The 17354-nt window shown below is 32.4% G+C and overlaps 1 protein-coding gene across 1 annotated transcript; it reads left to right on the top strand.

Annotated features, from left to right (window-relative positions):
* The first annotated feature begins 3367 nt into the window (after positions 1-3367).
* On the top strand, positions 3368-12850 carry LOC139515851 (uncharacterized). The gene is made up of 5 exons (XM_071305582.1): positions 3368-3662; positions 6121-6229; positions 7098-7195; positions 8189-8708; positions 9603-12850. Exons 1-5 carry the CDS (start codon positions 3516-3518, stop codon positions 9863-9865), a joined length of 1137 nt encoding a protein of 378 aa, XP_071161683.1. The 5' UTR covers positions 3368-3515; the 3' UTR covers positions 9866-12850.
* Positions 12851-17354: the final 4504 nt, after the last annotated feature.

The raw sequence follows: 17354 nt of genomic DNA, 5'->3' as shown, positions 1-17354 counted from the left end.
CATTTGTATACATAAATTGGTATTTTGTTTAAATCCTGTACTCCAGAGAATTTGCACAATAAATGGGCAATACAGTATGTCTTATTGGTGGTGGAGGCCATTAAATCTGTGAAAACCTGAGGCAATTCAACTAGCTCTTACGCATATACTGTTGATGAAATATTCCCTGCAATTTAAACTAAGGCTGAGATCTGCATAGTGAAACTAAGAACCATATGTTAGTAACTGTGTCACTTAAGGTCTATTCCATTAAAATATATGTGGGTGGGTACAAAGGAAGTTTTAAATATGGAATGTGGGTAATAGGTCTTTTTTCAGTAAGTGTCTGTTACCCTTATGGCATTAAGCAAAATTGTCTCAAATGGTTTTTGGATGTAGGGATGTTTTGCAAGTCCCTTCCTACCCTCCCACATAAATTTTAATGGAATAGCCGATGACACTGGCTCAAACCCCCACAATAGTGTTTATAGGGTTAACTAACCTCAACCTAAACCATTTTGACAATGAGTTTCTAAACTGTTTACCAAAGTATACAGGTTTGTATATATTAATATAAAGAAATATCTGTATCTTAAACTCAATTTATTTCTATGTATGAAATACGAAACACCGATAAATTATCAATAAGAAAGTAAAATTGTCTCTACAAGTCACAATCATTCTGATACAGGTGCAAACCAGTTATCTGAAAAGAGAAAATATAAAATACCAATTAGCCAGACGTAATGACTAATCTCAGTTAAAAGGAAATTAATTATCATATGGAGAAATGGTTATAAAGTTTAATGTTAGATGTTTCACTGCAATTTAATGAATTTGTGTTATTTTTGAAGGACATTTTAGTCCTTTAGCTATAACAAAAATTAATTCAGCAGTATGCAACACCAAAATGTGAATTATCTGAAAATGTTTTGTTATCTACTCATGTTTGTTCTTACAGTAATAATATACAATTTTAATAACAACCATGGAGGAATATAAACGAACAGGGCTAAATCCAGATTTTCTCTTATTTCTTGCTTAATATACATGTAGTATCTATAACATGCATTGCATTTTGAATTTTGAAATAAAGATTGAACAGTACAGTACTACACACCTAAATTTGGTAAAGATGATCAAATATACTCAGACAATTTTGATAGCTTTATGATTTTTTTTCTTAAAACATATAATGAGGAGATGTGATATGAATTCAAATAAGACAAAAATCCAACAGATAAAACTGTTCTAACTTTCTTACCTAGAATATAGTCAAGAATAAATGTTAAGATCAAACTAGGCTCTTAAGGTTTTCATTAAGAGTTAATTTTGAAAGAATCTTTCAGCATGTTCAGAAATATCAACTTAAAAAAAAAAAGAAATAAAACTTACGACGTTCTGTCTTCTTGTTTCTCCAGTACTCTCTCATGTCTTCTCCACCCCTCACTGAAACAAAGATAATTATATAAATAGACACTGAATCATGTGTGAAAAGAAGTTTTCATTTTTGGTATTTTCCTTTAAATTTAAAAAATTGTTAGAATAGATTGTGATGTCAGATTTAAGGTACCAAGCATTATATTTCAGTGCTTAATTTCTGTTTGTAAATTGTAAAGATACCTATATAGATTAGATTGAGTGAAATATGAGGACCAACATTTTAATTAAATTGCAGTCTCATGAAGCGTAGTTGGCAAATTGGTAATTTATTTCATACATGAAATAAGTTTTGAAACCCATACGTAGGAGTCTACCATAAATTAAAACACAAAAGTGTTGGTTCACTAGATGGAGAAACTATGACTTGCATACAAACTGGATTTTCCAACCCAGATAAATAACAAATGGTAACAAGTACAGGTTCGGATAAACATGTACTTAAATTAGAAACTATCACTTACATACAGACTGGATTTTCCAACCCAGATATATAACAAATGGTAACAAGTACGTTCTGAATCTCAGAATTCTGTCATTGTGCCATCTATATCTGTAGTTAAATCGGGCTAGTTTCCCAAACCCAGTATAGGGATAAATCATTTGTCTTCCGTACTCAGGCATAATCTGTAACGATAAATGGATATGAATCAATGAAAAATACTACTTCTATAACATCAAAAATCTAAACAACTAATCCATGATCTGTAAAAAGAAAATAATACAATAACATAACATTCATCAAGCTGGCTGAGTATATTTACATTTTTTTTTATATTTATGTTGGACATCAGGGTATTTTTGGACTAGTTTTTACCGCAAGTCATTTATGTCTTTTTTTTGCAGTCTATGAAATGTCACCAAAATTCTATATTTAATATTTTTTTGAGCGGTATCAGGTCTACTCTCACCCGAAAAACTTTCTCCTCCGTTTAATCAGCACAAAAAAAAACCGTGAGAATCTCACTTTATTTTGAAGCAATAATAAAAAAAATCATAGCAATATACACTAACCAAAACATGATTAAGATTTATTCAACACAAAAAAATTGTCAGACTTCTTTGTTTATAAACAATGAGAAAATATATTTATAGCAATACATTTACCATTACTTGATTACAAAATTATTAAACTCAAAACCAGTAAGAAAAGTATGAACTTGTAATGTGCAGCAAAAGTGAAATAGTGGCAAATGTGTATGGGCGCCAACATGTTTGGGCATGGACCCACATTCATTTTGGGGCCAGATTTACATGGGACTAAACAACTTGGAGGGAACGACCTGTTATACCTACTTACTTTGGCCCTCGATCTCTGACATATCACGAAAATGATATTTTAATCAAATTTGACGCCTTTTTGTAAAGGGCATTACTAGCCTTGTCCATGTTGTCATTGAAATAATTCTAACATCCTGAAAAGCTATTTTGATTTTTGTTTCCTGAAAATTAAAATGGCTTTTATGAACATTATTATGATTTAAACTAGGCCTAATCTAAAATTATGTGTCTCATGCCAAACCCAACAGAGCCTCAGAGGACATTGCTTCGTTTATGGCAAGTAATTCTCATTGAAAGGACATAAGTTAACTCAATTTTTCTATGTGTGAAGTTTCTTGGGTAAATATATACAAAGCAAGTATAATTTCCGACTACAAACAGACATAGAATGAACTTTTGGTATACTCACGAAGCGGTCTGTGCTTCGCTTGACCTTGAATGTGAAACGGAAGTGCACGGATATGTGTAAATTCAGCACAAAACGGGCGAGTTCCGGATTAATTTGTGCTAAGTGCAACGAACCAAATACATATTTCCTCAACTTAACAAAGATAAACTAGATCTAACAATTTCTCTATCCTATCCTGTACTTTTAATATTTTTATTGTTGAAAAGGGGACTCAGGATTGCTACACAAAACTTCTAAGTAAATAACATGATTATCTCCCCTTTTTCAACAGTCAACATGACAGGATGATGATGAAGAGGTGGCATATGCATACTGAGTCAGTCGTGTAGGGTTTCTATAATACCCCAGCCAAAATTCGTGTGATGAGAAAACTTTTCAAGAACTTCAGACCTAGGAAACACAGAACATGACCAATATATATCATGGATTTGAACTTCTATTGTTCAAGAAGTTTTCCTGTCATCCTGAAGTTTGGTATGGGTTGAGGAAGCAGATTCAAGATAAACTTGAAAAGAGCTCAGATGATGTCATTGATATTAATGATATTGTTCAGGTAATTAAGCATACATTTAAACCTCATAGTGTCTCTTTTATATAGACATGATAGATAAGAAAAATAGTACTATACATCTGTTAACAGTTATAAATTATATAACCGAACGGTAAGGAAGTACACAAAATGTTTCGCTGGCAAAACAGAGAACATGTGATTGAACACTGAAAAAGATGGTTATAATCTTAACTTGGTGTAGAATCTTTCCACAAGTTGTGGTTGGGTTACACCCAACTCTTACGATTCATTCCCCTTTGGTGTATACATGTACAAATGTGGTATCAGGTTCGTTTGCGCCCAATACACTTTAGCACCCTACACGTTCCCACCCAAGGTCCGTTTGCACTCTACACGTTCGCGCCCAATTTTAATTCAAATTCCAGTTGAATAATTGGAAAATCATGATTGTTGTAGTTATAAATTGCTTTGGTGTAAGTAAAACATTCAAGATTTTAAATGAAAAACACCAAAGATAATTGTTTTTAACAGCTTGGTCCCTTTGATCTCAATCAATAAAATATAGCAATACACTATTATAACCAAAACATAATAAAACTTAATTCAACACACAAAAAAAAAATTGTTGACAGAATCCTACTTTATTTAGAAAGGATTATTTTTTTTTTCACAATACCAGAGACATATAATACATATAATAATTTTATTATATGTCTCTGACAATACACTATCCAAAACATGATTAAGATTTATTTAACACAAAAAAAATGCTGTCTCACTTTATTTTGAGACAATGACAACAAATATAAGAATAGTACACTTGCCAAAACTTGATTACAAAGCTATAGTTCTTAAACACAAAACCAATTAAAATTGGGCGCCAACATGTAGGGTGCGAACGACTTTGGGTGCGAAAGTGAAAGGGGTTGAACATTAGTGGGTGCGAACATGAATGGGCACGAACGGACCCTGATTCTACAAATGTATATCCTCAATCGACATTCTACGTTTACACATGTATGTTTAGGACTTTATGGGCCAACTGAAACACGCCTCTGAGTGCAAGATTTTCTCTCTGGGTTGTAGTCCCATTTGTCATGCTGTTGCCTTTTGGATGTTTTCTGCTCCTTTTATGGGTTTGTTGTTTCTTTCCCCATTTCCATTCTCAATTTAATTGATTCAATATGTTTTTAAAGGATAATCACCAGAAATGTATGAGAAAATCAGATAAATAATCGTTAAATAAGTATTAAAAATATTTTTTTTTTCAGAATCTCAAATATAGTACAACAATGTCATTGAATGTACATTTTGTAGTTCTAAACCAAAATAATTTTATGCTTTAAGTTGAATACATGTCACATGCATCTACCTGAATACATTTTTAACCGTATTTTTGTGACAAAAATGTCGGTTATTGATTTGGGGATGTACGGCGGGCGGGCGGCAATCAAATGTTGTCCGTGCATTAACTCATGAACCTTTCAACCAAAGCTTTTAAAATTTTAATATGTTGTTACTGACAACTAAATGAAGGTCAAGTTCAATAATGGCGATTTTGACTTTTACCGTTCAGGAGTTATGGTTCTTGAAAGATTGAAAAATGGAGTTTCCAGTCGTGTCCGTGCATTTACGCATGAACTGTTCTATTAAAGCTTCCCAAATTTTAATATGTTGTTACTGATGACAAAATGGAGGTCAAGTATAATAATGACGATTTTGACTTTTATGGTTCAGGAGTTATGGTTCTTGAAAGATTGAAAAATGGAGTTTCCAGTCGTGTCGGTGCATTTACGCATGAACTGTTCTATCAAAGCTTCCCAAATTTTAATATATTGTTACTGATGACAAAATGGAGGTCAAGTTCAATAATGACAATTTTGACTTTTACCGTTCAGGAGTTATGGTTCTTGAAAGATCGTAAAATGGTGTTTCCATTCACGTTGTTGCATTTACTAATGAACCATTCAATCTAAGCTTTTCAAATTTTAATATGTTGATACTGACTACAAAATGGAGGTCAAATTTGATATTGACGATTTTCACTTTCAGCATTCATTCAGTTATGGTTCTTGTGACAGCCTCTTGTTGAAATAAGGTTGACCTTTCACTGTAACACTTATGTTATGATTAAGAGGCTATGTTACTGGGACAGCAACACAACAATACAAAAACCTAGAGAATACATCTGGAAGTCAAAATATATGTATTAAGTATGATCAAAAGATCACACAGGGCTGAAAATTAAAGAGTAGTTTGGATGTAATTTATTTTAATTTGTACATAAAAAAAAACCCAAAGTTGTGAACAGAACCACGAAAACCTATGAGTATTGAATTTATATTATCTTAAGTAGGTAAAGACTGTTGCATTTGACTTCCATGTATGCTCATAAGTTTTATTTATTGAATGATTAAGCAAAAATCCTTTTAGTCAGATGAAATTATTTTTTATTTGTTTTTCTAAATTCAGATGAAAATATGTTTTATTTGTTTTTCAGAAAGTTCCACAAGAGTTATGGTACCTGTCAGTGTGTCTTCATCGGCAACCAAAACGATTGATTCAGCTTTGTAAGCACGACTCAAAGCAACATCATAGGTTACCTATAGGTCTGTATTTCAGAATCACTGTTTCTGCAAGAACGCATGTTACACTAACGCATTAGGTATCCCGATCTGAAATCCTTAGTTTGATCTGATTCCTAAGGGGCAAGTACACTTTGTTGAGTGCAATATGCAAATTATATGTAAGGTAGATCTGGATTCAATTTTATTTTAAAAGCTCCGCAGCAAATTTGAATATGTTTGATTAGTACATGTATCTTCATTTTAACTTTGTCTTTATAGCTAAACAATAAGTATAAACATTTTCATTTTTTTTTCACAGCAACAAAAACTATATATAAATACCTGAACTGATTTAACTGTTAAAGTTTAACATAAGACAGTGTGTTATTTTTGTCTATATATGTATACAAGTTCATACTGTCGAATCAGTTAAAACTCATTTTAGTGTTGAGTGATTCTAAGTGAAACAGAGTAAATTATATATGTTGTTGATTGTATCTGATATCACTATGATTCACAAGTATATGTAATTACCTATAGAATACACTGTCATGACTGTGTACTAAATAAATGCATTAAGAAAGGCAGCAGTCTAAAAAATTTGAAATCCCCATGTTTATATATAAATGTGGTATGATTGCCAACAAAGTTCAAATGAAGTGTATACTCTATACATGTCTATATAATCCCCTACTTTGAAAAATACATCAAGTTCAACCCAGTCCTTTCATTCAGTTCCCAATCCTTCCAAATATGTCTTTGGAATATACACATCATTCACATGGTTATTTTATAGTTGATTCATGGCATGTATTGTTAAATTTCACCATCACAAGTGATACATGTAGTTAGCTGAAACACCTTGTGGTATTATGATTAATATACATGTATTTTTGTTGACAAATTTCAGACAACTTATTGACAACCTATGTGGAGCTTTACAAGATAACAGAGTTCCATTTAGATAGTATTTTTAAGTTTCGTGAGGACAGAACATTACCTAAAGAGGTTAGTAAATTGAATACTACAATGCATCTAAAAAATAATTATATAAATGACCAAAAAAATATGGGGAAGATGATTTATAAAAGAGGTCAAATTACAATTTATAAATCTTGGATGAACCATGACTAAACAACTACTCAGACATCATACACGAATTTGTTAAGAACAATATGGACACTGGAAACTGCTTCTGCAACTTATATTTTACAACAACATATTAGTAAGCCAGCATACTATTTGAAAAAGATGGTTGAAAGATACCAGAAAGATGTTCAAACTCATAAATCGAATATAAACTGACAAAGCCATGGCTAAAAAAGAAAAAGACAAACAGAAAAACAATAGTACACAAAACACAACTTACAAAAATAAAGACTGTGAAGCACGAACCCCACCAGAAACAGGGTGATCTCAGGTGCTCCAAAAGAGTAAGCAGATTCTGCTTCACATGTGGCACCTGTCATGTTGCTCATGTTAAAGTGGTAATTTATTTCACCCAAATTAAATGTAAATGTAATTAAAATGAAAAGGTTTGGAACATCAGTTCATTGCAAAAAATAAAGGCACATACGTGAAAAAACCGAAAAGCATGGAAATAAGGCTTTTATTGCTGTTCTTCATTTGAAAATTACAATATATCCTTTAAGAGAGAACTGCATAATAATTTCTTTCAATAATGTAAAGCTAGAAAATGAAGTGAGCATAGGTGATTTTTTTTATGTTTTCCATATAGATTGAGAGACAAACTGTTAATTCAATGTAAGTTCACTCCAAGAGAAAGACCATATTAAACAAAATGGCAACCATTGTAGAAAGTAATAAGTAGCTCTTCTTTTGCACAACAATTCATTAAGAAAGATTCTTACTTACAGTACATGCATGTATGAATATCTTTCATGAACAAAGCACCTGAACTATGAAAAAGATACATATATTTATATTTGTTTTATATATTGTGTGTTATATGAATAATTTTTTCTCTCTCAATTTTTCCAGTTATTTCGGTGCTACAATATGAGAATACTCTCATTGAAGTATAACTGTTTAGAGGCCATTCCTCCAGATATAGGACGTTTACGAAAATTAAAATATTTAGCATTAACAAATAACCGTCTGCAGATTCACTCGTTGCCATATACACTTGCCTTCTGTTCAAAATTAAAAACAATCCTGTTAGACAACAACCAATTGGATGCTCTTCCTGGCTTCCTGTTAGAGATGCCTGGCATTGAAACCGTCCATCGCCATGGCAACCATAATTATTTCAAGTCGACTTTTATGTGGTATCACACAGATGTAGACTTTCGGATAATTCCGACTTCAGGAACAAATGTACTTCCAGTGACATCGCCGGACATGTTACAGTTTCTTGCAGCTAAGACAATTATCGGAACACGTAAAGACTTTTTTAATGATCCTGATGTGGCCGGCATTTTGAAAGATTATATAGCTGACATTTATTCTTTGTTTAATGTGTGTTCTCATTGTGATGGAGTCACTAGAACATATCTTAAAGGTAGGTTTATCTAAAATCAAGGTGTGGGTATGGTTTCGTATGTGTTCTCACTGTTATTGAGTCACTATATATAGCTAAAACAAATCTTAAAGGTAAATTATCTAACGTTAAGGTTATGGTTTTGTAAGGGTTTTGTATACAGTAAGTAAGTAAGTAATTAGTTTATTACAGTATCACAATCTAACATTATACATAATATATTATACATCAGATAAAATCAGCATAATAATATTATTTATCGTCCTTCCCTACGCCTATATCACCCTTCTCTGTCACTCAGTAATTCTCATATCAAGACTTCAAAACGAGATATTTATGTACATTATAGTTTGACATATATTATGAAGCATGACTTATGATGATGGAAGTGTTTAACAACCTTGACTGGCTTTACAGCCCTCGCACAGTCCGTAATCAAGTCCTTATCTTTTATAATAAGATATTAAGAGGGTAGTCAAAATCACAAGTCTAAAAAATAACAATTAACACTATGTCACAAGAAAAAAATTAAATAACAGTAAACCCTACATGAACCTCGCCAATAACCTTAAATGTGCAGTTCCTGTTCCACTAATGACACACTTTGTTGTATATAAAGAAAGACGATGTGGTATGATTGCCAATGAGACAACTCATTACTATCTTTAATAATGAGTTATCGGTAGTAAATATATTTTAATCATTTTTACAAATAAAAAAATTATTGATTCACATATTATTATTTATCGTATTTGCAGGTTGACCTTTAGATATCTATTGAGTTTTTGTGTCTTGGATTGCTGACTCATAGACAGGGACTCCAATTTCTTTTTATTTATACTTATAATGTTTTTAAGATGTCTAACTGTTTTACTTATTATATATTTCATATTTAGTTTATTTGTTTTATTCCAGGGTACAAAGTGATCACATTTAAAAACCCTTACCTTGGGAACACTTGTGTTCCTTTTATGCATTGGACTTGTTCCCTGGAATGTGCCAAAGCTTTAGAGGTACCAGCTCGACAAGAACAGATCAAAGCAGCATACATGTTAGACAGTATGTATGAACAGTATATCGTTGATTGTCAACGACAGTTTGGTTCAAGGCATCAGCCAGGATTTACTTGTCCTTGTATTTCTTCAGAAGATAATACAAGAAGTTGTACTATATTGTAGCAAGCCATTTGTAATATTGAATATTTTGTCATATAACTGATGTTAACATGTTTAAGTGCTTTAAAAAGTCAGTAGTTACATATTATAGAAAGCTAGGACAGAAACAAGAATCATTAATTATTGGTGGGAGTGTGTTTCCTGTCAAGCCTATCCACAGATACTGATTCTCAAAGCAATTTATAAAATGAAAAAGAGCAGTGTAGCTTAGAAGCTCTGACCTTGAACTACCTTTCATTTTCCATTGATCAATGTAAGGATTTTGTGATCAAGTCCATTTCTCTAATATTACAAGCAAAAATTCAACTAGATCTGTTGTGCTGTATGATTGCTAAGTGTACATGTCTGTAAGGCAGTAATTATCTAACCTAGACCTCATTTTTATGGTTCAATGGTCAGCAATAAGGGAAAGGTCAACTTTCTTTGATGTATGGAAAAATTTTATGCTGTACATGACAACTAGCCTGCAGGATTCATCTGACTTATACCTTTTTATACGACCCCAAAAAAATTTTGGGATCGTATAATGGTATGATATCATCGTCTGCGTTGTCTGCGTCGTCGTCGTCTGAACACATTGGTTTCTGGAAAATAACTTTAGTTTAAGAGAATAGATCTTCATGAAATTTTTTCAGAATGTTCAAAACCACAAAAGGAAGTTTGGGATTGATTTTGGGGATGATGGTCCCAACCGATTAGGAATTAGGGGCCCAAAAGGGGCCCCAAAAAGGATTTTACTAGTTTCAGTATAATAAATTGTGTAGAAGTATTTCAATTGCTCTGAAATCATACCGCAATGTTTAAAACCACAAGTAGAAGGTTTGGATTCATTTTAGGGGTTATGGGGCCAAAGTTTAGGAATTAAGGGCCAAAAAGGGGTCAAAACAAGCATTTTTCTAGTTTCAAGACAATAACTTATGTGTAATTGTATGGTTTCTCTGAAATTGTACCACAATGTACCATATAACAAAAGGGAGGCTGGGATTAAGTTTTGGGTTAATTGCCCAAAATATGTAGGAATTAGGGGCCAAAAAAAGGGCCAAAAAGAAGCATGTTTCTAGTTTCCAAACAATCATGACAATAACTTGTGTTTAAGTGTATGGATCTCTCTGAAATTGTACTACAAGGTTCAATACTTTAATGGAAAGCATGGGATTGAGTTTAAGGGTTATTGCTCCAAGGGGGTTTCAAAAAGTTGGGTGGGGGGGGGGGGGGGTTTGTTTACCATTTTTTGAAGGGTATTCAAATTTCAAATTCTGAAAAGTTTCAAGAAGAAATCTTCAATTGCACAGTATTGTGCAATAGATTTGTTAGATCTTTGACCACATTTATTTTGTGACAAAAACCTATATTATGTCAAAAATTTGATCACAATCCAAATTCAGACAGAATCAAGCTTGAATATTGTGACCAAATTTGCCCCAACTGTTCAGGGTTCAACCACTGGGGTCGTATAAAGCTGTGCCCTGCGGAGAACCTGGTTATAACATTGAACATTGATAAAAACCCAACTTTATATGAAGGTCTTTCAACAAAATTCAAACATGGAAGTAAAGCAGGCAAGACATTTTATAGTAAATAAGAATGTGTCCTCAGTACATGGATGCCCCACTCGCACTATCATTTTCTATGTTCAGTGAACCGTGCAATTGGGGTAAAAACTCTAATTTGGCATTAAAATTAGAAAATCATATCATAGGGAACATGTGTACTGAGTTTCAAGTTGATTGGACTTCAACTTCATCAAAAACTACCTTGACCAAAATCTTTAACCTGGAGCAGGACAGATGGACGGACAAACGGATGAACGAACGGACACACAGACCAGAAAACATAATGCCCCTCTTCTATCGTAGGTGGGACATAAAAACTGTTGTGTAAATGATTACTGGTCACTTCAAATGTGAAATGTATGGTGCAAAATATATTTGAAGTTAGCTTTTATATTTTGTAAGATGTTTCAGGCATAATCTTCTATGGGCACAGACTTTTTCTCATTTAATTAATCATAGAAACAAACATAGTGTACAAAGACTGATTTGTTTGTAAAGGCGAATAAGTCCTACAACAGAACCATCTTTCTTATTGTGTGAAACAATTCTATTATAAAAACTTTTTTGTGGCAAAGTCAAATTGTCAGTGAGTATTTAATTTTTATAAGGTATATTGATAGTATTTTTTTATATGACTATTATGTGATAAACTAGTCAAGATGGAATTGTTATACAAGTTAAAAAGCAATAAGTGCTATGCATGTTTCAGGAATGATATTTTCAAGTCATACACATATTTTTAACACAAGTCATATACAATGTATAAGGGTATAGAAACTGTCATTCTTGCTATCTTCAAGATATTTATATTGTATTTTTCTTGAATACTTATCAACCATTGTTTTTTTGTTGTTGTATAGTATTTGGACTCTTATTTAGATATTAGTCTTTAACAAAGTAACTTTCCATATATCAATCATGCAATTTATGTAATATGATTCAACTAACAAAAAGCTACTCATATTTATATTTTATATTTCACAAACTCATTAGTGTGCATCATGAAGTGGATTATTATTCTTCACATATTGCCTGGTCATGAAAGAAAATTGACATGAAGTTACAATGGAACATACCTTATAATATGGAGTTGTCTTCTTTTTCTCACTTTCAAAATGCATTTCATATGAAGAGGGGGATAGGACCTTTATCAGGACTCCAGGATCGGGTGTTTTCAAGCTCGGGATTTCAGGATTGACCATTTCGGGATCCGTGGAATTCTTTTTTTCAAATTTCGGGACCTCAGGATTTCGTGTTTTTAGCCCGGGATTTTGGGCTTTCAAGTTTTTAAGCGCTGGATTTCTGGATCAGGACCCCTTCTATCCCCCATCATATGATACACCTCTCTTATGATCATGGGAAAAGTATAAATTAAGGGTACTTTTCAAGGTAACTAAATTCAGAAATTAATGAGATTGATGAAAATTAACAAAAATGCAAGTTCAATTATTGCAATTTTAAATAACACTGCATACAGAAATATGTACCAGATTTCAAAATGCATGCTCTTTATCATTGCAATACCCCAGGAGTACCTCACAATACCCCAGGAGTACCTCACAATCATTGATAAATTTACAGTAACTTTGCTTTCTGAACAAAATATAAAAAAAACCTACTAAGACTGCTTTCTGACCATGGATCACCTTTTGAATGATTCTTTAATATGTGGATAAGTTCTTTGAAAATAGAACATTTGTTAATTACCTCAATAGTATTATATGTCATTATGAATATGTTTTAATGATCTGATCACACTTTTTGTTTAATGTGTCACATCTATGTTTTCCTTAACAAGAATCTCACCAAGTGAGTTGATTAGAACTAATTATCAGGCCATATCATATCAATTCTTAGTTTCAAAATACATGTATTTCAAGATTAATGGATTTGTAAAAAATATGGATTTGTTTAAATTATTTGTTATGTATAACATAAAAGGGAACTCTAGGGAACCCTATGCGAATTTCACTTTACTTCTGTTGATTATTTTGAAGTCAAATTACAATGATACAAGTTGGAATTGGATACAATTTGATGAGGGTTAGACTGAAAAGTAAAGCTTATTAGTTAAGTTTATTACAATCAAATCAACAACCATGAAACGATAACAAGTGCAAAAAAATTATGCATAAAAGTGTACAGAATTTTGTTAAAAAGGTTATATTTTAAAGGTTATATGTAAATATTAAACTCATCAATATTTATTAGCTTGTAATCAGACATTCCACTAAATAATAAAAACCCTAAGGTGTTAATAGCCATTACTGTGGATTCATTTATTTGCATGGGTACCAATTTTCGTGGTTTGAGGAAAACTTGCATATTCGTGGATATTTGATTTCGTGGTTTTGACAAAGTATGCATGTATTCCTTTAGAAAATTTGCAATTCGTTGAATATTTAAATTCGTGGTTTCCCGGTACCTACGAAATCCACGAAAATTGGTATCCAACGAATAATAATGAATCCACAGTATTTATTCTGGAAATAAAAACTAATCATCTATTAATAAAGAATTGAAATGGTTGACATGAATTTGACCTCAAAACAAATTACTGCAAGGCTTAAAATCGGGAGCCATATTCTTTTTCTTAACATGGAGTGAGTTCATGGTCTATTGGTTAAGACCTATGGCTACAGTGCGGAAGGTCCTGAGTTCAATTCTCACTCGGGGTGCTAAAAATATCAGTACATCAGAAGGGTAATTTTCACCCTTTCGCACATATCTCTGGTACCCAGACCAGAGTTCAAACTTGAATGGATTCTTTGGGGGCCTCGGTTGGTCAAAGTTGCCCCCTACTTTGACCTGGAGATCAATCTTCTGATATCTCACTGATATCTATCTGTCTGTTTCCATCGAGTGGCCCGGTGGTTCTCTCCCAGTACTTCGGGTTCCTCCACTATAATAACAGACTTCCAATGTCCTAGCACTCCCTTTGTGTTGGGTGGGGATTGATTGTTCTTGTAAAAATAATTGTTGTATAAATATATACGTTAGTGACACATCTCCATTAATCCCGATAGGGAGTGTACATAGATGCCACTGTACCCTCCCAGCTTTCGAGGGGTTCTTGGGATATTGGGATATTACCAGTACATACATACATGGTTTTGATAGGGCTGATTTTCAAGTAATATGTATAGATGATGTAGATGTTGGTAATATATGCCCAATTGATCCTCTGGTAGCTGTAATAGCATTGATTAACTTACTTATTGTCTTTTTAATCTATGATACTTGACAACATTTCAAAATCTTCAAGGGGGATTTTAAATGCAAGACGAACTAGAATGCTCATCAAACATTGTAATAAGAGAGTTTAATCTACAACTACATCGTTTGTATGAGGATGTTTGTGTATGTCATTTTGACTCATTTGAATGCCTGTTTTGAGCTTTTCACTTTATATAATAAAGAATTTTGAAAATTCAGGTCAACACCTCTCATGGGGAATAACCTCCATAAATCAGGATAGTCTGCAGGCCTGTGACTATATAAAGATTTGATAATTGTAGGATACAGTATAGCAATAGACAATATGATATTTAATTATATTTTTGTATGTTGTACAAAATATTATCTGCATCAGAAATACTGTTCTGTCACCATATATGTATTTTGGGAAAGTAAACATTTGGATGATTAGGGGCTTTACAAATTTGTTACTTACAAAAAGTAATGAAAGATATAATTTTATGTTTTTAAATGCCTTTATGTGAAAATATTGTTCATAATTTTTATCTTGAGAACAAAACTTCCTGTAATGTTTCTTCTTTGTTAGTAATAAATTGTATGTAAATTATTATGTTTAGAAAGTATTTTGATATGTATGTAGTCTTCCTGTTCATAATATGATTGTGTCAATCGAAGATAATATTATCGTGTCAAGAGACCAGAATAATAATAGAAATGTGTCAAGGGAAGATAATATTATCGTGTCAAGAGACCAGAATAATAATAGAAATGTGTCAAGGGAAGATAATATTATTGTGTCAAGAGACCAGAATAATAATAGAAATGTGTCAAGGGAAGATAATATTATTGTGTCAAGAGACCAGAATAATAATAGAATTGTGTCAAGGGAAGATAATCATGTTCAAGATCACACACCTGAAGTTTTTTCTTTAAAATGATTACAACTATATAACAATTAAAAATAGACTCTGCAAGCATGCATTTAAACCTTTGAAATTATGTTGTTAAAAAACACCACTTTAGTTTCATCGCATATAAAAAAAAATATAGACTTACACAGAACTAGATTGAAAAGTTTCTTATTTTAATTTTAATCAATAGCTCTCTTAAAGTGTCACATTTTTTTCGAAACAAAGAATTAAAAATTAAATACCTTTCTACATTTGAAATTTCTCTCTTTTAGATAAAACAAAATGTTTTTGAAATGTAATAGTAGGTTTATTGTATACTAATCTTTAACTGTTCTCTCATCAAACTAACAACAACATTGATGTTTTTTGTTGTATTACCCCCTCAATGATGGTTAAATCTGCTCATTAGAATTGACACCAGGGGAGACAATCCTCTCATGTAGAATTGAAATAAGGGGAGACAATCCTGTTTTGTAGACTTGATTAAAGGGGATGTAATCCTCCTTGTTATGAAACCATTATCAACTGTGATATGTAATAAAATAGCTAATAATTAAACTAGAGTTTTGTTTATTTTATTGAGATAAAAGCCTCAATTAATATTTGTAGAAAACAAATGCCTTGCTCAAATCAAACATGTTTTCCTCAGTAACTAAGCTCTTAGACTAGTGGTCCATTACTTATATTCACCACTTTACTAAAATGACGACAGTTTAAAGTTTGACATGTGACCTTCTCTGGTTTTATTGTCTTGCCAGGAATAAAAGTCACAGAATATCCTGATCTTCAGTTTCATGGTTCAACAACTGATTGAAAAAAATGTTTTTGTCATGTGAATTTCTAACTTATTATCAGTAATAGGATAATTATATCCCTGCTTTAAAAAGTTGGGGTATACTGCTTTACCTCTATCCGTCCCTTGAATATTTTTCGGCATCTTTCTCAGGAACTAGACTACAAGGATTTCTGAAATTTGGTTTCAGGGTTTATAAGAATTAGCTTTACCGTATGATGTGTTTTGAGATTCATCACTCAACAACTTTCTGTTTACCGAACACTTAAATCATATTACACATGACATCCAAGTTTAAAAATTTCGTCAGATTTTCCTCATGAAGTATATTACAAGGATTTATGAATTTTGGTTTCACTTTCAAGGTTTGAATCAGCCAACCCTTTGATATGTTTTCAGATTCATCACTAAACAATTTTCTGTAAAGCAACACTTGCCTCATTTACACATGACATCCACAAAATTTTCATCACTTTTTTTTACAGGAACTACTAGGATTTCCGAAATTTTGATTTCAAGGTTTATATAAGTCAGCTTTACCATGTGATGTTTTTTCAGATACATCTCTCAACAACTTCTTGTTTACCGTCAAGTATTTTGGCGGGGGTATTATCAGTTTGCAGTATCTCGCAGATTCACTAGCTTTATTTGTTATATCATATGGTTTCCTTGCAAGGTCCACATGTCACCTGACCTCAACCAATTTCATTGATCAGGGATCAAATTATATAATCGGGCGTGTTTTCCATACTGTAAGCAGTAGGTTAACCTTTGTGTATTGAATGATAGTAAGGGTGTTCATATGTGTCTGGCTGTTATCATGATCTGTCGGAGTGACTGTCCTTAACCTTGTTTTCATGGTTCAATGTTAAATTTCAGTAACTGCTGATTGGTCCACTTTTAAGATACTAATACTGTAAGCAATAGTTCAACTTTATTTGGTGCATGATTGTTAGATGTACCTGTGTCCCTCACAAGGTTCATCTGACCTTGACCTCATTTTTATGGTTCATTGGTCTATGTTAAATATTCCTGGT

The sequence above is a fragment of the Mytilus edulis genome, chromosome 3 (genome assembly GCF_963676685.1).
Source record: "Mytilus edulis chromosome 3, xbMytEdul2.2, whole genome shotgun sequence".
Classification (NCBI taxonomy): domain Eukaryota; kingdom Metazoa; phylum Mollusca; class Bivalvia; order Mytilida; family Mytilidae; genus Mytilus; species Mytilus edulis.
Note: the sequence above shows the minus strand (reverse complement) of the source record. Positions and strands in the feature narration are given on the sequence as shown.